This window comes from Tachyglossus aculeatus, chromosome X4 (assembly GCF_015852505.1).
Source record: "Tachyglossus aculeatus isolate mTacAcu1 chromosome X4, mTacAcu1.pri, whole genome shotgun sequence".
NCBI lineage: Eukaryota > Metazoa > Chordata > Mammalia > Monotremata > Tachyglossidae > Tachyglossus > Tachyglossus aculeatus.
The window spans coordinates 8,321,876-8,343,782 of record NC_052098.1 but is presented as its reverse complement, the minus strand read 5'-3'; the positions used below and the strand labels follow the sequence as shown (position 1 = coordinate 8,343,782).

Sequence of the window (21,907 nt, the reverse complement as noted above, 5' to 3'; positions counted from 1 at the left end):
CATCTCAGACTGTGTCCAACCTGATTAACTTGTATCTAGCTCAGAGTTTAGATCAGTGCTTGGCACATAGTAAGCACTTAAGTACTGTTATTATTATTATTATTATCATTATTATATCATGAACAAGACTATTTGTTAAGTGCTTACTATGTGCCAAGCACCATACTAAGCTCTAGGGCAGATACAAGTTAATCAGATTGAACACTGTCCCTGTCTCACATGGGGCTCCCAATCTAAGTAGGAGGGAGAACAGGTATCTGTTCAGTACAGGTACTGTATCAGCCTCCTCTCTGATCTCCCATCCTCCTGTCTCTCCCCACTTCAATCCATACTTCACGCCGCTGCCCAGATTGTCTTTGTCCAGAAACACTCTGGGCATGTTACTCCCCTCCTCAAAACTCTCCAGTGGCTACCAATCAACCTACGCATCAGGCAGAAACTCCTCACCCTCGGCTTCAAGGCTCTCCATCACCTCGCCCCCTCCTACCTCACCTCCCTTCTCTCCTTCTACAGCCCAGTCCGCTCCCTCCACTTCTCTGCCACTAACCTCCTCACCGTGCCTCGTTCTCGCCTGTCCCGCCGTCGACCCCCGGCCCACGTCATCCCCCTGGCCTGGAATGCCCTCCCTCCCCACATCCGCCAAGCTAGCTCTCTTCCTCCCTTCAAGGCCCTACTGAGAGCTCACCTCCTCCATGAGGCCTTCCCAGACTGAGCCCCCTCCTTCCTCTCCCCCTCTTCCTCCTCTCCATCCCCCTGCCTTACCTTCTTCCCTTCCCCACAGCACCTGTATATATGTATATATTTGTACATATTTATTACTCTATTTATTTATTCATTTTACTTGTACATATTTATTCTATTTATTTTATTTTGTTAATATGTTTTGTTCTCTGTCTCCCCCTTCTAGACTGTGAGCCCACTGTTGGGTAGGGACTGTCTCTATATGTTGCCAACTTGTACTTCCCAAGCACTTAGTACAGTGCTCTGCACACAGTAAGCGCTCAATAAATACGATTGAATGAATGAATGAATGAACAGGTATTGAATCCCCATTTTATGGATGAAGAAACTGAGACCCAGAGAAGTGAAGCGACTTGCCCGAGGTCACACAGCAGGCAAGCAGTGGAGCTGGGATTAGAACCCAGGCCCTCTGACTCTCAAAACCAGGAACTTTTCACTAGGCCATGCTGCTTCATTCTCAGCTTCTAAGCAGTACGAGTTCAAACGTAATACCATTTTTATCTGCCATGGACAGATATGGATGCTGCCACCTTGGGCCTTACTAATAATTCCAATTTGGCTCAAGTCAACAGCTGTTGCCTTGGCTGCTGGCACGGAAGAATAATTTGTAAAGTGCTTACTATGAGTCAAGCACTGTTCTAAGCACTGGGGTAGATAGAAGTTAATCAGGTTGGGCACAGTCCCTGTCCCTTATAGGGCTCGCAGTCTAAGTAGGAGGGAGAACAGGTTTTTAATCCCCATTTTACAGATGAGGAAACTGAGACACAGAGAAGTGAAGTGACTTGTCCAGGGTCACACAGCAAGCAATCAATAGAACCTGGATTAGAACCATGCCCTTTCTCCTAGGTTTCTAAAAACTGATTCTAAAGCTAAAACTGATCTTCCTAAAACTGATGCTGTCAAGGAATGGACATCTCTGGATGAATTTCTGGGAAACCATTTACATCCCATTAAAAGATTTACATACTGGTGGGATTGGGAGGTTCCAGAACTCGATCTTGTGCATTTCTCCCACCCACTTCTGCCATTGCTGAAAACCAAGCACACAGCTGGCTCTCATCGAACTTCCGGATGTTCTCCTAAGTCAAGAGGGCAAGGATGGGTGGCTTACCCTTAAAGGGGTTCCTCACAAAAAAGAAACACAACTTTAATTCCCTGGAGCCACTTGCAAAGATATATCATTTCCTAACTTAGTCACTTGGATGAAGGAGATTCACTAGATTTTTCAGAGTTGTGACACCGTAGAGTATGCTCCAGGACAGAAAGGTGGGATTGCTGCCTGATTTACCAGGTCAGCTTTCTCAGGCAACCTGTCCTCATCAACCCACTTCAGCAGCAAAGAGCAGCTTTCACGGTGCCATCAAGATGGTCAGCTACTAGTTGATTCTTGTCTCTTCTCCACCCTGATTCATCTCTTCCCCTAATCCAGTTCGAAGACATCGGGTCCTAGCCTGAAGCAGTGAAGCGGCATGGCCTAATGGAGAAAACATGGCCTTAGGGGTCAGGGGATCTGGGTTCTAATCCCAACTCCTCCACTTGCCTGCTGTGTGACCTTGAGCAAGTCACTTAACTTATCTGTACTTCAGTTCCCTCTTCTGCAAAATAGGTTCTCCCTCCAGTTTAGACTGTGAGCTTGATGTAGAATGTGATTATTTTGCATCTATTCCAGTGCTTAGTACAAAGCTTGACATATAGCAAATGCTTAACTATTACTATTATTACCATTAGTCTTGAGGAATCCTTGATCCAATCTACAAGCCAGCCCCTACTTCCACATATGGTTTTAAGTACAGAAAAGCAACTCCAGGAGGAAGAGACTCCCGGATCAGTCAGGCCCAAAGAAGTTGGTAATAACTATAATTGTGGTAATTGTTAAGCGCTTACCATGCATCAGACACTGTATTAAGTGTTGGGTTAGACACAAGATAATCAAGTTGGGCACAGTCCCTGCCTCACATGGGGCTCACAATATAAGGGGGAGATAGAGAGACCAGGTATTGAATCTCCATTTTACAGATGAGGAAACTGAGGCACTGTGACATTCAGGGATATACTCAAGGCCACACAGCAGGCCTGTGGTGGAGCCAGGAGTAGAACCCAGGTGTTCTGTCTCTCAGCCCTGTGTTGTCTCCACTAGGTCATGCTGCTTTTCCAGGCGGATAAATAGTGACATGGCTGCCAGGCAGCAGCCAAGAATCTGGTCTTGACCCTAGAACTTGTCCCTGCTGTGAGCCTATCCAAGGGGAAGAGCCGGCAGTAGAGGAGACAGTGGGGAGGAAAGGACAGGCTTTCACTGAGGGAGCAGTGAGGTCATTAGAAGCTGGTGAAAAGGGGAAATAGAATGCTGAGAGGTGTCAAGGAAAGAAGCAGACAAGAGGATGGAATTACAATAAAAGAAAGTCCTATCCAGGAAACAGAATAAAAAGAAATGGACTTAAATGTCGTCCGGAGAGATTTAGGATGGATGAACTTCCTGATGGTAGAGGTGGAATGGACTACCAAGGGAGGATATGGAATCTCTACCCCCGGAGACCTTTAAGAATTGAATAAATAAGCATCTGTCTTGGTTGGTTTAAGTACTTACTTGGAGACAGGAAACTGGACTCTGGAATCCTATAAATTTATGGAAATCAGGTACGAAAGCAGGGAATCTATGATTGAGGTCAGAAGGAGAAAGCACAAAAGCACCTATAATTTCACTTGTTTAAAATGAAGTCACTAATCTTTCATTTCCATTCAATTCAGTGCTCAGAAGTGTTGATGGCTAGAAGCCTTAGCTAGTCTGACTGAATCACATTAATTCTTCAGCGTCTCATACCCGACAGCAGTAAGCTCAAATGCTTGAGCAGACTCCCCTCTGGTGAAGGTAGGGGGTATTGCAGACACTTTAACCAAAGACTCCAGGAAAATGACCGTTTAGACTTGCTGCCGGCGCATCAGAGATATAAACCGAAAAGTGGCCTCTTGATAGTTAAAGAATGTCATCGTAAAAAGAAAAATAAGCAAATAAAAAGGAAATCAACTGTGGCCTAGTTATGCAAAACAAAATTCCTTCAAAATGTTCAACAGGCAACCGGACGGATATTCTCCCGTGATCTGGCTTGACCAGCTGCTCACAGCTGCAAAGCCTCTTGCTTTATCTTGGCAACGGAAGCTTCATTTTTCTTTCTCCTCCTTTCTCCCGGCTCTCACTCCCTCCTCTTGGCAAGTGATCATAATCGTGATGCAGAGTTGGCGGCGTAGGAGAGACATTAATTTCCCAATACGCATCACCTGAAAGGAAACTCAATAACTGAAATTCTCCCCTGTAGGCCTAATTTGAGGTCTAAACAGGTCCCCGGATTAGGATAATGCAGCAGCCCCCAGTAGCAGCTTTGATTTGGCCTCGCATTCCACAGTGTCAAATTCCTCCCTTCCCAGCTAAGTAAAAACCCCAAGAGAGCCAAGAGACCAGGCACCCACTCAGCTGCTTCTGTAGACCTTGCCTCTTCCCTGAATCTGGAGCTCAGGAATATATTTTGCTCATTCTTTACCAGGGAAGCAGCGTGGCTCAGTGGAAAGAGCACAGGCTTTGGAGTCAGAGGTCAGGTGTTCAAATCCCAGCTCCGCCACTTGTCATCTGTGTGACTTTGGGCAAGTCACTTAACTTCCCTGTGCCTCAGTTCCCTCATCTGTAAAATGGGGATTAAGACTGTGAGCCCCCAGTGGGACAACCTGATCACCTTGTAACTTCCCCAGCGCTTAGAACAGTGCTTTGCAAATAGTAAGCGCTTAATGAATGCCATCATTATTATTATTATGGCCTAAATCTCGGATGAGAAAGCGCTTGAGCATCAGCCAAGGGGTTTAGAAAAAGTGCCGCCTTTATCAAGAGATTGAGTTTGATGGGGGAGTGGTGGGAGGAGTCTGGGGTGGGGGGAAGTGAGGGGGGGGAAGGGGGAGGAGAGTGTTGGGGCCTGTCAAAGAGAGCTATCTGAAGATGGCTTCTTGGAGGGAAAAAACACTGTTCCAATAAAACTCCCAGCAGGATGGGAAAATAAAAAAACATTCAAGTCAGCGATGCACTAATTATGATCTGCTATACTTGAAGTCATTTGCAAGAGTTGAGGTGGGTGGGAGACAAATGGACAGACGAGGATGGGGGACATTTGTTACATCCTCACTATGCACCAAGAATTGTACTAAGCACTGAGGGTAGATACAATGCAACCATATTGGGACACAGTCCCTGTCCCACGTAGGGCTCTCACAGTCTGAGCCATCTTAGGGATTAAATTGAGGTTCGAATCAAATTTAAAGATCCACAATACCCCATGATTGATTAATGGCGTTGCCCAGTGGAAAGAGCACGGACTTCGGGAGCCTGAGGACCTTGGTCCCAATTCCAGGTTCACCCCTTGCCTGCTGTGTAAGTGACCTTGGCCAAATCACTTAACTTCTCTGTGCCTTGGCTTGCTCATCTGTAAAATGGGGATTCAATACCTGTTCTCCCTTGCCCTTAGACTGTGAGCCCCATGTGACTGGTACCAGGCCAGATCTGATTATCCAGTATCTATTCCAGTGCTTAACAAATACCGCTATTATTATCATTATTATTGTTGTCGTTAACATTATTATTGTCATTATTAACAAGGAGAACCAGGGGAAATGATCTTTACAGCTCTCCAAAGGTTAGAATATGGCTTTGTGGACCTAGCGTTACCCAAACGGGAAACCAAGAGACATAGTATATTCTGCTAGAAGTACCTATGGACTAGATAGAGATCCTTCCAGTCCAATGACTCTATTCCCCAAGCAAAAAAGAGAGGATATTCCTGCTGATATTGACTAATAGGTCAAGTCCAAAGACCACCTCCCCCACTAAACTGTGAGCTTGTTGTAGGCAGGGAATGTGTCTGCCAACTCTGTCATATTATACTCTCTCAAGGGCTTAGTACAGTAGTCTGCACACAGTGAGCACTCAATAAATACAACTGATTGATTGATTGACCTTCCCCTACACTGTATGAAATGTTCAGTTTCATGCTCAGAATCAATTAGTTCGTAGTTGCAAGGGGCTAAGCATAGCCTGGGCCAGGGGTTAGCATAATAAGTAAATACGAAGGCGGGGTGGGGGTTGGGGGGTAATTGAATCAATAAAACACAGAGAATGTGAGTAAAATTACATCCATGACAGGAATTTGATTTGTTTTTTTCTCTCCCCACCTCAGGCATCTTGAAAAAAATTTATCCTTGTCACTCTTCTTGTAAAACTTGTAATGGATCTACCTTGGCATGCACCTCATGCCCACAAGGTTAGTGTGCTCTTTGGGAAGACTTTGGCAGCAGTGGGTCATTGCTGTTGGGTCATTGCTGTTGAGAGTGGGTCAAGACTCTAAGACTTGGCTATTTGTAATAATAATACCCAAATAAAAAACCAAGCATCTTCTGCATTTTGGTTCCAATCAAACTTTTCCTTGGACTTGTACATTACTCATGGAATACTTGAAATCCAAGTGAGCCACCCTTAATACACTGCATTACACTCCCCATCTTGGGAAAGCCCGGTCATGACTCTGCCGGTTAATGGTGTAGCCGTGGACTTACCCTCTCTGGGCCTCAATGTTCCGTGAAATGGAATTAGCAACATCAATCTAACTTCCTCTGAGAGGAATAGGGAATCAAAATAATAATCAAAAGTCCTGCTGGATACCTCTTTAGAGAATATAGATGTTACAACAATGAACCCTGGCGGTGGATAACAAGACCCAACAGAATTCCCCAGTCTTGGTTTCCTAGAACAATCTCATTGCCTTTCTAAGCCACGTCCTCTACCCAGAATCATGCTTAGGTCTTCCTGGACATGTGACAAGATGATATAGTCTCCTGCTATCCTCCCCTATCTCCTTCTACCCTGGCCCTTGGTCCTATCTTCCTCAGACCCCCTTAACATCCCAAATAATTAGACTTTACTCCCTGAGTACTGTGGACCAGAACTTTATCATTATCCTCAACTCATCTCTTTCATTCAACCCACGCATTCAATCTGCCACCAAATCCTGTTGTTTCTACCTTCACAGCATTACTAAAATCTGCCCTTTCCTCTCGATCAAAACTGCTAGTATGCCAATCCAGCCTTATCCTATCCTACCTTGATGACTGCATCAGCCTCCTTGCTGATCTCCCTGTCTCCTGTCTCTCCCCACTCCAGTCCATACTTCACTCTGCTGCCAGGATCATTTTTTTTAAAAAAAGTTCAGGCCCTATGCTCATCCACCACCACATCGAACAGAAACTCCTTACTAACATCTTTAAAACACTCAATCACTTTGCCTCCTCGTACTTTACCTTGCTGATTTCCTACTATTCATTCATTCAGTCAGTCAGTCGTATTTATTGAGCACTTACTGTGTGCAGAGCACTATACTAAGCGCTTGGGAAGTACAAGTTGGCAACATACTACAACCCAGCCTGCACACTTTGTCCTCTCACATCACCCTGCTCACTGTACCTCAGTCTCACCTGTTTCACTGCCAACCCAATGGCTAATGTCCTGCTTCTGGCCTGGCACTCTCACCCCACTTCATTTCTAATGGGTGATCACTCCCCCCGCCTTCAAAGCCTTATTAAAATCACATCTCCTCCAAGAAGCCTTTCCCTACTAAACCCTCATTTCCCCTACTCCCCCTACCTTCTGCATCACCCCTACACTTGGATTTGTACACTTTATTCACCCCACCCTCAGCCCCACAGCACTTATGTACGTATCTGTAATTTATTTTAATGTCTGTCTCCCCCTCTTAACTTTAAGCTCATTGTGGGTAGCAATCATGTCTGCCAATTCTGTTTCATCATACTCTTCCAACCACTTAGTACAGTGTTCTACATATAGTAAGTGCCCAATAAATACCATTGATGATGATGATGCACACTTCAAGTGCTCAATAAATGCAATTAATTGATGGGACACCTGCTAAAATGTTTCAGCTGAAGCACAGAATAAAACCTTTAATACAAGTCCCCGGCCAGCCTGAGTCTAGCCATCCTCTCCCCATATCTAGCCCATGGCCACCAGCTTTGGAATACCCCTGTCTCCAACTCCCATCCAATCTCTCAACAAACACCCACACCCACACTTTCTCCGACACAAAAAAGTGAGATTTGAAAAACTCTCTTTCACCAGAAATTTGAAAGATTCCATAGTTTCAATACACATGCACATACATTCAGGGCTCAACCTAAGGTAGAGGGAATTGCTCAAAGGTCCTGGCCTTTGTGGGATTCATCCCATGCCACCCAAATGACAGGGGGACACTTAGGGATAAATTGGCCCGTGCAAGAACACGGGAACTCAAGGGCTCAGATCAGGGTGAGGAGAGAGGGTTGGGGTAGGAATGAGAAGTTACACACTTCTTTTCAGTCAGATCTTTAACTCATTAGCCTCATTCCTCCTTTATCCTAGAACAAGACCAAGAACATTGGCCCACTCCTGGCCAAGTCCTGCTCACCCCCACACCCTATAAGGGCAGCCCTGGACACATTTCCTCTCTGCTCATCTGTCATCTCTCTCTGTCCCCAGTGACCCCTCCCAAAATGTCATTTTTGTTGAGAGTGCTCCCATTTCCTGAGTTGTAAGACATGGATGATTCTCCCATCTGATAACTCTTCATGGATCTCCCCTCAGCTGTGGTGATTTTGACACCACAGTAAGCACTCAATAAATACAATTGATTGACTGATTATGAGCATTTTTGCCTTGTGTCCAAATAATATAGGAACCTGTAGCTCTTATGAAAGCTCTCAGCAGGCCCTCAACTCTGAACACTAAACTGGAAGAAATGTGTTCTTACAAATAAGGACATATTCAGCTGGGGGAGGTAGGGGAAGGGGAAGGAGAGGAAGAGGGAGGGAGGTAGGGAGAGAGAGAGAGTGTAATTAAAGTTAGTTTCCAACACTTGGTAGAAACATTTCCCCATGAAGGGCTGAGGCTAATATCGATGGTTGCTATCAGCTTTGCAATCTTAATTGCTGCTATTGAGTGAACACTAGGGCAACACTGAATTTCTCACATATCTGAACAAGTTGTTTTAATTCCAATACATTTCTATGCTAAAGATAACAGAGGCAAATCTGTCTTTGGCATCATCACAGAGTCAAACTACTTCTGCCAACAGACCAGCAAGCAAGTCCAGAAGCCTTCTTAGAGAGCTTTGAGGCAGGAGGTGGGCTTTTTGGGGTGGGGGGCAGGGGGAGCGGGTATCAAGACAGTGAGAACTGGTAACCTGAGAATGAGTGACATTCTAGAGGATGCCACTAATGGGTGAGGCAGAGTTGAAGGGTTAGGGGCCAGCTTCTACTCCGAGTGAATTAATAGAGCAGGGCAGAACAGAGATTACATCAGTGACCATCGAGGTTATCAAAGTCATTTGTCGATGAAATGTACTAAGCGCTTAGTATAGTGCTGTGCACACAAATACGATTGAATGAATGATGAAATTCATATATAGCAAGTAGAGAACCCTTCTGCTGGATTTCCATTGGATTTGTTCCTCACTCATCACCAGCAGTGGCCATTTACTGAGTGTCCCCTCTGGGTGTAGCTCTCTTTTCAGCCCTGTTGAAAAGGCAGGAACCCACTCCAAGGAGTTTACAGTCTATGAGCGGTAGTCTAGACTATGTCAAGTAGAACTATAAATTGCTTTGGCTGAAATTTTTCTGACCCATTTTCTTTGGTGTGTGTTTTTAGGAAAGTTGCTTGACTCCCAAGTCTGCGTCTCTTCCTGTCCCCAAGGAACCTGGCCCTCAGAGATGAGTGGGAAATGTGAGAGGTGCATGGATGACTGTGTCTCATGCACGAGCGCTACTCATTGCCTCCAGTGCCTGTCTCGTCTGGACCATCCACTCTACCTGCACCAAGGAAGATGCTACACAAGTTGTCCTGAGTAAGTTGCTCCTTTCTCTTTCTTTTTCATGTTTTCTGGAACTAACACCAGTTTCTGGGATCTCCCTATGCCTCTCCAGTGGATCTCTTCCCACCCTCACCCTTATTTGTGCTTTTTTTCTCCTAATGGTATTTGTTAAGCACTTACTATGTGCCAGGCACTGTACTAAGCACTGGACTAGATACAAGCTAGTCAGATTGGACACAGTCCCTGTCCCATGTAGCACTCATAGTCTCAATCCCCATTTTACAGGTGAAGCAACTGAGGCACAGGGAAGTTAAGTGACTTCCCCAAGGTCACACAGCAGGCAAGTGGTGGAGTCAGGATTAGAAGCCAGGTACTCTGGCTTCCAGGCCCATGTTATTTCCACTAGGCCATGCTGCTTCTCCAGTTCTTCCTTCTGAATTGCCAATGCACTTGGATCTGTACCCCTTAAGCACTTTGATGCTCGCCTCACCCCCAGCCCCACAATTCTTATATTTATATATGTCCTAATACTCTCCCATTTCCCCTATCAGTAATTTATATTATTATCTGCCACCTTCTCTAGTCTGTAAGCCCCTTGTGGGCAGGGATCATGGAAAAGGATTGTGTCTACCAATTCTATTGTATCAAAATTTCCAAAGTGCAGTTCTCTACATACAGTAAGTGCTCAGTAAATGCCTTTGGTTGATTGATTACAGCTGCAGGAATCAAACCTGCTCTATGTTGTGACTGTCACTGTGTTTTCTCTCTCTGATTCTCTTGAACTCCATGAGCTTCAGCAACCTGTCACCTTTCTGTCAGAATGGATTGACCCAGTAACATCAAGACCTGAGAAGATACTATTAAAATGTCTTCAAGTAATCCATTTACAATGACCTAAAAGAATATATGGTACTTAGAGGCAACCATCAAGGCTAGAGGGAGTCCATGTCTTTCTATGTTAATAATAGACCATAAAGATAAACTAGGGAGAACCACTGGACTTCAGTAATCAATCAGGCAATCAGTATTTATTGAGCTCATTATGTACAGAGCACTATACTAAGCTCTTGGGAGAGTAAGGCTTTAGATGCTACCCCTCATGTCATCCTCATTGACAAATTATGGTCTTGAACCACTTCTAACAAGATGAGAAATACCCGAAGGGTAGTCTTCAACGGCTTGGGGTCAACCTGGAAAGACCTATTGAGAGGTGGCCTACAGGGGGCCAATTGTGTTCAGTATCTTTATTGACTACATGGATGTCCCAACACCACCTCAAGCTTAACATGTCTAAAACCGAACTCCTCATCTTCCCACCCAAACCCTGTCCTCCCCCAGACTTTGCCAGTACCATAGAAAACACCACCATTCTCCCTTCCTCAGAATCCTGTAACCTTGGTGTTATCAATTCATCTCTCTCATTGAACCCACATAAACAGTCTGTCACTGAACCTTTCAGTTCTACCTTCTCAACATCTCTAGAATCTGCCCCTTCCTCTCCATCCATACTGCTACCATGCTGATCCAGACACTTAGCATATCCCATCTTGACCACAACATCTGCCTCCTCGCTGACCTCCCCTCTCCAGCCCATTCTTCACTCTGCTGCCCAAGATCATTCTAAAAAAACGCTCAGTCCATATCTCCTCTCTCCTCAAAAACCTCCAGTGGTTGCCCATCCATCTCCATCTCAAATAGAAACTCTTTTCAATTGACTTTACATCACTCAATTCGCTCTCCCCCTCCTACCTGATCTTCAACCCAGCCCACACACTTTCCTCTTCTAGCACCAACCTTCTCACTTGGAGCTCGTCTTTCATGCCACCTACCCCTTGCCCATGTCTTTCCTCTTGCTTGGAATGTCCTCCCCCTTCATATATGACAGACCACAACTCACCCCACCCTACTAAAATCATATTTCCTCCAAGAGGCCTTCCTTAACTAAGTCCTCACTTCACCATCTTAGCTCTTCCTTCTGGGTTGCCTATGCACTTGGGTCTGTTCCTTTTATGCGCTTTGATATTTACCCCACAGCACTTACATAGCCATAATTTATTTTAATGTCTGTCTCCCCCTCTAGTCTTGTGGTAAGAGATTGTCTATTCCAACTCTTTTGTACTGTACTCCCCCAAGAACATAGTTCAGTACTCCTGCACACAGTAAGTGCTCAATAAATATGATGGATCAATTGATTGCTTAATTGGTGCAGGAACGGAGAAAGTTCTTAATAAATGTGTAAGGTGACTAAATAAAATTCCAAGTGGCTTAAACAAATGGGAAAAATGGCCCTTCAAAAGTAGGATAAAATTTAACAGGGGCAAGTTCAAAGTTCACTTTGATGAGATAGGTGCACCACAAATGCAGGCCCAAGTACAACGGAAAAGGCTTCATGGGTCATAGTCAACCACTGAATGAGTCAGCAACTGAAGGGCTGTTATTAAGCTAATGAGATAGTACTAGGAGGAATAAACAGGAGTATGACATGCAAGAGTTAGGAATTGCCCCTTTGGCTATACTATGCACTGGTTAGAATTTTATTAAAGTCCTAGGTGTTATATCCACCACAGTTCGAAAAGAAAAAGAGAAATCATAGAAAATGTTAAGAAAGGTAGAAGACCCAGATTACTGGCAAAAATGATTTAAAAGATGAAAAAATAGATTCCATTGAGAAGAGACGAAAGGAATGAGAGTAGTGAATCAGAGAAGAGAAAGCTGAGGTATTCAAAATGAGAAATAAAAGAAAATTAACTTAAATAGAACCAGGAAAGCTTTCAACTGACTAAAGCGGTGAAAAATCACTGATGGATTACAAAGTAAGGCTGTAGAGTCTCTATCCCTGGAGATCTTTAAGAAACCAATGGATAATCATCTTTCTTGGATAGTTTAGTCATTACTCTATCTAGAAGCAGGGGGCTGCCCCAGCTTTGTTATTAGTCTATGATTTTGCCTATACACCCTTCCTCTGCAACGTATCTAAAGCCTCGCTGTCTCAGCAAGCCCACTCTCTCTGCCAGGGGATTTAGGTGAATTTAAAGGAGATGCTTGTTTTGGAAATGGACATCTTGGGATGTGCAAGGAACTTCTGTCATTATCATTGCCACTTGCAATTTTATTTTAATCCGATGTAATGGTATCACTGCTGCTGCTGCTACTATTCCTTCATTCATTCATTCAATCGTATTAATTGAGCACTTACTGTGTGCAAAGCACTGTACTGAGTGCTTGGGAAGTACAAGTTGGCAACATATAGAGATGGTCCCTACCCAACAGCGGGCTCACAGTCTAGAAGGGGGAGACAGACAACAAAACAAAACATGTGGGCAGATGTCAAGTCATCAGAATAAATAGAAGTAGAGCTAGATGCACATCATTAACAAAATAAATAGAATAGTAAATAAGTACAAGTAAAATAAAGTAATAAATCTGTACAAATATATATACAGGTGCTGTGGGGAGGGGAAGGAGGTAGGGCAGGGGGATGGAGGGGGGAGAGGAAAAAGGGGGCTCAGTCTGGGAAGGCCTCCTGGAGGAGGTGAGCCCTCAGAAGGGCTTTGAAGGGAGGAAGAGAGCTAGCTTGGCGGATGTGCGGAGGGAGGGCATTCCAGGCCAGGGGGAGGACATGGGCCGGGGGTTGATGGCAGGACAGGGAGAACAAGGCATAGTGAGGAGGTTAGCGGCAGAGGAGCAGAGGGTGTGGGCTGGGCTGTAGAGGAGAGAAAGGAGGTGAGGTAGGAGGGGGCGAGGTGATGGAGAGCCTTGAAGCCGAGTGTGAGGAGTTTTTGCTTGATGCATAGGTTGACTGGTAGCCACTGGAGATTTTTGAGGAGGGGAGTAACATGCCCAGAGCGTTTCTGCACAAAGATGATCCAGGCAGCAGTGTGAAGTATAGACTGAAGTGGGGAGAAACAGGAAGATGGGAGATCAGAGAGGAGGCTGATGCAGTAATCCAGTCAGGATAGGATGAGAGATTGAACTGGCAAGGTAGCGGTTTGGATGGAGAGGAAAGGGCGGATCTTGGCGATGTTGTGGAGGTGAGACCGGCAGGTTTTGGTGACGAAACGGATGTGAGGGGTGAACGAGAGAGTGGAGTCGAGGATGACACCAAGGTTGCGGGCTTGTGAGACGGGAAGGATGGTATTGCTGTCTACAGTGATGGGAAAGTCAGGGAGAGGGCAGGGTTTGGGAGGGAAGATAAGGAGTTCAGTCTTGGACATATTGAGTTTTAGATGGTGGGCAGACATCCAGATGGAGATGTCCTGAAGGCAGGAGGAGACCCGAGCCTGAAGGGAGGGAGAGAGAGCAGGGGCAGAGATGTAGATTTGGGTGTCATCAGCGTAGAGATGATAGTTGAAGCCATGGGAATGAATGAGTTCACCAAGGGAGTGAACTACTACTACTATCACCGCCACCACCAGTGCTGTTAAGCACTTCTGACTCCAAAGGTAGAGATTATCCCTGATCCTTCTAGGCTGCTGGGGAATTGGGAAGTGAGGTTTGGGGGTTACCTAAAAAGGCCAGAATTGCCCACTATTTTGAAGTTCTTTTCTGTTCTGTCCGTTTCATCCTGATTTCTTTGTAGGGCGCGTTGTTCCCATTCATAACCATAATTATCTCTACCACCAGGTGGCACAAGATCTATAGTCAGGCTCACTTGATTCTCTTGACTCCATAGGGGCAATTTTGCCAAAACTGGCAACTGCACAAAGTGTGACCCAATGTGCAAGACATGTGAAGGAAATGCCACCAGCTGCCAGTCATGCGACCATCAACTCCTTCTAGAGCAGGGAAAGTGCAAGGTCTCCTGTTCTGAGAGGCATGTCGCCGTGGAGGGTGTCTGTAAGCGTTGCCCGGAGAAGTGTGAAGATTGCATTCATGAAGAAACATGCAAAGGTACTTTAGGGGACTTGATTAAGCTGATCTACCTGTGGAAAGGTGCCAGGCTTTTTCCTGGGTTCCTTGAAAATGTTCTCCCATCTCACTGTAGTTCAGTAGAATTAAGTCAGTGCCCTATTGAGATTGGGTGGAGGGAGAGAAAGGGAGTCACCAAAGTTTCCAGATATCCCAGGCCTGAACTGAAATGCTGGAAACCACTGTCTATTTTTGTGGCATTCCCAAGAGTCTGCTATTCCCCAGCCTGGGCCGACCCAAGGGGTTTAAGGAGAGCTACAGTAGGAATTCCCAGGGCAGTCCTGCCTGACCATATCAAACTTACTCAAGCAGAACTTCACCTGCAATCCCAGAGTGGGAAAAAGCAAAGGTGTTGACTTCCTGGTTCCATCTCTCTGGGTCCCAAGAAAGGCGAGCCAGTGAGGCTAGAATGGAGAAAGGCTTCACTTTGATTTTCCTTTACCACTCATTCTGAAGGAAAATCTGTCCCTCATCCTGCTTAGATATGAGGAAGAATTTCCTGACAGGAAGGGACTGGGAAGCTCTGGAATGGGTTGTAAGGTGGTGGGTTTACCTTCCCCAGTTTGCCTTGAGAAAAGGATAGAGTACCATCGGTCTGGAATGGCGGGTGCAGATATTTGCTTATTCATTTATTTCTGGTATTTGTTGAATGCTTCATTTGTCCAAGGCACTGAACTAAGTGCTGGAGAAAGGTGAGAAGATATTGATTCAGACATGGTTCCTGACCAGAGGGTGGCTCATAGACTAGTAGGGGGCAGGATGGAGAGGACAAACACTGGAAAAGAAATATCTGGAAAAGTTCAGTAATAATAATCAATGTTATTTATTGAGTGCTTACTGAGTGCAGAGCACTTGGGAAAGTACTTTACAATAGAGTTGGTTTTTTTGTTTGTTTTTGTTTTAAATGGTATTTGTTGAGCACTCACTATGGGCCAGGCACCGTACTAAGTGCTGGGGTAGATACAAGATAATCAGGTTGGACATAGTCCATGTCCCACAAATACCACAATTATCATTATTATCAATATTAATTGATAATAAGCAGCATGGCCTAGTGGGCAGAGCATGGGCCTGGGAGTCAGAAGGACCTGAGTTCTAATCTCGGCTCTGCCACTTGTCTGCTGTGTGACCTTGGGCAAGTCACTTAACTTCTCTGGACCTCAGTTACCTCATCTTTAAAATGGGGGTTAAGACTGTAAGCCCCTGTGAGACTGGGCACAGTCCCTGTCCAACCTGACTATATTGCATCTACCCCAGTGCTTAGTACAGTGCCTGGCACAGAATAAGTGCTTAACAAATACCATAAAAATTATTATTATTATTATCATTATCTCTTCAGGCAGGGCAAATTCAAGTCGAATGAAAGGAAGTTGTTACCCTGGGAATTAGACTACTAGCTCATAAGCTCCTGGAGGGCAGAAATCCTGTCTACTATATTATATTGTACTCTCCTAGCCATTTAGTACAATGCTCTACACGCAGTAAGTGTTCAGTTAATATGATCGATTAATTGATTGGATAACGTGCAGTGGGTATCCTTCTCCTCTCAGAATGCTTGCCCAATTTCTTCCTGTACAATGATGGATGTCATGAAAAGTGCCCCTCTGGCTTCTACTCTGACTCCCACAACTGCTTCTCCTGCCACGAGGACTGCCTGGAATGCAGTGGGCCAGAAGCCGAAGACTGTAACCGCTGCAGCTCAGATTCCTCTGTCTTGTACAATGGGCAGTGTTTAAGTAGGTGCCCAGTAGGGACTTACTTCGAAGAAAGAACTGGAGATTGTAAAGGTAAAAGCACTGGGACTCTATGGTCAGCTGCCTAGTGGTGGTGAGGTCCTGGGAATGTAGGGAGAGATGGTGTAGGTTATCACTCACAGAACACCCACGAGGGGCCTGTGCTGGGCCTGATGAAGATCACAGAGATCCTCACAAAAATGAAAACTCGGAAAAACCGCTTGAAACCATCACGTGTTACATGAGACAGGCAATTTAACACAGGACCCTGGAGAGTGCAGAATAAAGGGTAACCTTGATGTCATGACCCTCTTTTGCAGGAATGGACGTGTCCACTACCTTAGATCCTCCTGACCCTCATTCATTCATTTATTCATTCAACCACATTTATTGAGCATTTATTGTGTGCAGAGCACTGTACTAAGCACTTAGAAAAGTACAGTACAACAATAAACAGACACATTCCCTGCCCACAATGAGCTTACAGTCTAGAGGAGGGGAGACAGGCATCAATACAAATAAATAAATTACAGATATGTACATAAGTGCGTGGCAACCCAGGGATTTTAATGGAGATGTCACTTGCAAACGTGAAATGAGGATAGTTTATTCGACTTGATGGGTCACTAAGCATGCAACACCCCCCCCCCCCCCCCAAACACACACACGGTGCTTCCAAAGAAGATAAAAGATAACACAGAGTGACACCTTCATGCCTAGTGGCCCCCACTTAACATTGTCAGAATCCCACTGGGAGAGGGATGCGGGGAAACCTGATTCCAACGTCATGCTGAAGGCCCTGGAATGGAATGGACTGTTGGAAGTGCAAGAGCTACAGGTGTGTGCTCCACCCCTCTCCCCCAGCCTGCCCAGCCCTGATCCAGGCAGGGAGCTCCAGTAGAGGATGGGGGCAGAGTCCGGATTCTCTCCCTCCCACTTTAGATGGGAGCGTGAAAGGTTTACGCTTTTACTTTTGGTTCCCTCTGCAGATTGCCACAAGACCTGTCACACCTGCTCCTCGGCTTCGGCCTGCAGCTCCTGTAAACAAGGCCTGGGGATGAACAGTCAGGGCATCTGTCTCACGCACAAGGACTGTTCCCGTTCTGAGTACCGAGATACAGCGACAGAGACCTGTAGGCCTTGTCACAGGAAATGCTTTCGCTGCATGGGCCCAGCTGAGGATCAGTGCCTGAGCTGCCCAGGAGACTGGTGTCTTCTCAGTGAGCACATTCATCCCTCCTGCTCCCCCCTCCCCCTGCCACCCCTGAAGGGCCCAATATTTCCACACGGGAAGGATTTTTTTTTCCTCTCGGAGACTAGAATTGACAGCAAAGACTCTTCATCCGTTCACAGATACAACCTGTGTGAAAGACTGCCCTGCCGGCTATTATATAGAAGAACACCGCTGTTCTGCCTGCCACAGCACTTGTGAAACGTGTGATGGACCGTATAGCACCAAGTGCCTCTCCTGCCGGCCGGACTCGTTCCAACTGGGAAATCAATGTCTGCAGATCTGCAGGGAAGGGTAAAGCCCAAGGCCATGTCACAAAGAAGTTTCCATCAACAGGGTGTTCTGTAGAACTGAAAGAGGAAAGGCACACAGTGGATATAGGAATCAGGACAACTAGCCCCAGGGCTTGTGACACTGGCTTCTCTGGTTCAGGTTCCTCCACAAACTAAAGGCAGACTACCCTCCCCTTAGGCAGAAGGCAGAATGGAACTCAACAGTAAAATCCCTAATCATAATCAAGCTCAATTTCCCCATAGTTTGACAGGCATGTGAATTCGGGTCTGTGAGATCATATGGGAAAAATTAGGGGAAAGGGGCATACCACCACCCACGGATCATCTCTGCATTCCAGAGGATGACACCTTTGCTTTCACAACTCCATGTGCCTGAACTTCCATTCCCTTCCATAAAATATTTTAAGCCCTTTAAAAACTGCTGAAAGGCAGTCTTTTGTGCCAAAGGACTCGCAGGCTAAGGAGCACAAGTCAGTTAGCATGTATTTTTGGGTGGGTGGTATGTCAAGGTGGGGGTACATTCATTCAGTCGTATTTATTGAGCGCTTATGGTGTGCAGAGCACTGTACTAAGTGCTTGGGAAGTACAAGTTGGCAACATATAGAGATGGTCCCTACCCAACAATGGGCTCACAGTCTAAAAGGGGGAGACAGACAACAAAACAAAACATGTGGACAGGTGTCAAGTCATCAGAACAAATAGAATTAAAGCTAAATGCACGTCATTAACAAAATAAATAGAATAGTAAATATGTACAAGTAAAATAGAGTAATAAATCTATTTAATCAGCTTTGTTGTAGGAAGGCAGATTTATGCTCCCTGCTTTTTATTAATTCATTCAGTTGTATCTATTAAGCACTTACTGTGTGCAGAGCACTGTATTAAGTAAGCACTTAGCTAACTTTTATCAAACTAAATATTCAGAATTATTACTCTGCCATTCTCATTTTCCTAGACTAGCATTGCATGTGTTGTTTCTGTATCTGTGTAAGATTTATCTCAAGAGCCTGAGCAGGTGAAGCTGATTCCATGATAACCTCCAACTGCTCTAGACATCCCCATGACAAAGATTTAAAAATACATGCTCTTTCTGCAGTGGGCTTCTTCTTTTAATCTAGTCCACTGGAGCTCATTGTGGACAGGGAATGTATCTGTTTATTGTTATAGTGTACTTTCCCAAGTGCTTAGTACAGTGCTTTCCACACAGTAAGCACTCAATAAACACAATTGAACGAATTAAACGAAGAGCAGTAAAGTTCTCCCCTAGTTTTTCCTTGCTTCCTTGTGGGCAAGGAACATGTCTACCAACTCTGTTATATTGTACTTTCCCAAATGCTTAGTACAGGGCTCTGCAGACAGTAAGCACTCAATAAATACCTTTGATTGATTGATTCCTTACTGAACAGCTTTCCCTGTTCTCCCTTTGCATCCCATTAGCCTTTCTCTCTAGGGGGATAGCATCATGTAAAACTTCACTTCAGTAATGGCCTTTCCTATCCCACTGCTTGTCCCTCTCAGCCCTTCCCCCCACTATAGTCACAAATGCTTTCCCTCTTTCAAAGACTCTGATCTTTGGTTTGAACTTGGTGGATTGTTCTTCAGAGAAATGACTCTGTGCCTCAGTTTCCTCATCCCTAAAATGGGGATAAGAGACCTGCTCTTCTTCCCTCTTAGATTGTGGGCCCTGTGCCTAATCTGGTATCTACCCCAGCACTTAGCACATTGCTTGGCACCTAGAAAAAACTTATTAAATGCCATAATTATTGTTTTCTACAAATTCTCACCTAGCCCAAGGGAATTCAGCTTACACTAAAAAACTAGTTTGAGTCAATATTTTGCTCAAACTGAAAAGAAACCTGAATCATGATCTTGCAGCCTTGTCCAGAGGCAGGAGAGGAGACTAGATAACCCCTCAGGTCCTTTATAGTCATAAGGATTTTCAAAGTCAACCAATCAATCTTATTTACTGAGCACTTACTGCATGCAGAGCACTGTACTAAGCACCTGGGAGAGTACAGTAAAACAGAGTTGGTATACATGTTCCCTGTCCACAACAAGCTTAATTTATTCTCCATTAGAAAACCTAAACTGGTACCTAAATTATATATATATATATATATAATATTTTTATATGTTATTATATTTTGATGCATTCTATATTTACGTAAATATATATAAATTTATATATTTATGTAAATATATATTTATGTATATATGCATAAATATATAATGCATCAAAATATAATAACATATAAAAATACTAGCTTCCAGCTCAAAGTATAGCCTGGCATTTAATAGTGCATCCATTGGAAGATAAATGTCACCTAAATCCATTTATTCAGCAGTCATTTCATGGAAGAAATGATCTGTTTTAGCTCATTTCCTCCTGTCTTCTCATCACCCCTCTAAATTTCTAGTTTGACACCTAGAAAAAACTTAATAAATACTGTAATTATTATTTTCTACAAATACCTAGCCTGAGGGAATTCATCTACACTAAAAAACTAGTTTGAGTCAATATTTTGTTCAAACTGAAAAGACGTTTGATGGGGAAGATGTTAGAAACACAACTGAGGTCCCCCCCCAGCCCCGGCTCCCATTGGATTCATCTCATTTCTCTGACCCGTGTCCAGGATCTCCTCTAAGCAATGGGCAAAGACCAAGTGTTCAGACTGAGTCCAAGAGGGGGATAGAGCAGTTTACCTGGACTGATTCTATATAGGAAGAAAGTTCCACGTGGTAGAGCTGCAACTGGGCCAAGATAAAAAAAAAAGAGTCAAAACAGGACATGACCCCCCCCTTCCTCACCCCCCAGTATTTGCAAAGAAAACGAATTAATAATAATAATGATGGCATTTATTAAGTGGTTACTATGTGCAAAGCACTGTTCTAAGCGCTGGGGAGGATACAAGGTGATCAGTGTCCCACATGGGGCTCACCGTCTTAATCCCCATTTTACAGATGAGGTAACTGAGGCACAGAGAAATGAAGTGACTTGCCTAAAGTCACACAGCTGACAAGGAGTGGAGCTGGGTATAGAACCCACGACCTCTGACTCCCAAGCCCGGGCTCTTTCCACTGAGCCACGATTGCTTCTATTAGCAGGAGAGATCCTTTAAAAACCTTCATTTCCTCCTTGATTTCAGGTATTTTGCCAACAACTCCAGCAGAAATTGTGAGAAATGCAACAAGAGCTGTAAGACTTGTGTGGGGCCTCAGTCCACAGACTGTCTGGCTTGCGATTCGCATTTCTTCCTGTTGCGCTCCAAAGGAAAGTGTTCCCGTGACTGCCCTGAGAATTACTACAAGGACCTGAACATACACACCTGTGAGAGATGTCACCCAACCTGCAAGGAGTGCAGTGGTGAGAGGGTTTACATACCCTTCCTTTCTCTTTCTTAGTGGTGCTTTAGGAACTCAGTGAGAGCCTCCACCCATCAGCCACTGAAAACATTTTAAACAAAGAAAATGACTTCATAATTGAAGTATTTGTTAAGCCCTTACTGTATGCCAAGTGCAGGGGTAGATACAGGATAATCAGATTGGACACAGCCCCTGCCCAACTCGGGGCTCACAGTCTAAGGGCCTGGGAGTCAGAAGGACCTGGGTTTTAAACTCATCTCCTCCACTTGTCTGCTGTGTGACCTTGGGCCAGTCACTTTACTTCTCTGGGCCTCAGTTACCTCATCTGTAAAATGGGGATTAAGACTGTGAGCCCCATGAGGGACATGGACTGGGTCCAACCTGATGAACTTGTATCTCCCCCTGTACTTAAAACAGTGCTTGGCACATAGTAAGAGCTTAACAAATGTCATAGTAATTATTATTAAGGGGGAAGGAGAACAGGTATTTCATCCTCATTTTATAGATGAAAAAACTGAGGCACAGAGAAGTGAAGTAACATGTCCAAGGTCCCACAGCAGGCAAGTGGCAGAGCCAAAATTAGAACCCAGCTCTCCTGACTCCGTGCTCTATCCACTAGGCTATGCTACTACTAGGGGCCCAGTGGAAAGAGGACTGGGCTCAGAAGACAGCAGACCTGGGTTCTCATCCCAGTGCTGCCATTGTCCTCCTGTTGACCTTGGACAAGTCATGAAACCTCTCTGACCCTCA

General features: G+C 44.9%; 1 protein-coding gene across 1 annotated transcript in view; it reads left to right on the top strand.

Moving 5' to 3' along the window:
• PCSK5 (proprotein convertase subtilisin/kexin type 5) overlaps window positions 1–21,907 on the top strand; it is a 414,129-nt gene that overhangs the window by 377,028 nt on the left and 15,194 nt on the right. Inside the window, exons 40-46 of the mRNA XM_038769509.1 lie at window positions 5,952–6,035; window positions 9,467–9,662; window positions 14,302–14,519; window positions 16,088–16,324; window positions 17,260–17,490; window positions 17,624–17,795; window positions 20,941–21,158. Of these exons, the coding sequence (XP_038625437.1) occupies window positions 5,952–6,035; window positions 9,467–9,662; window positions 14,302–14,519; window positions 16,088–16,324; window positions 17,260–17,490; window positions 17,624–17,795; window positions 20,941–21,158 (1,356 nt within the window). The remainder of the gene's footprint in view (window positions 1–5,951; window positions 6,036–9,466; window positions 9,663–14,301; window positions 14,520–16,087; window positions 16,325–17,259; window positions 17,491–17,623; window positions 17,796–20,940; window positions 21,159–21,907) is intronic.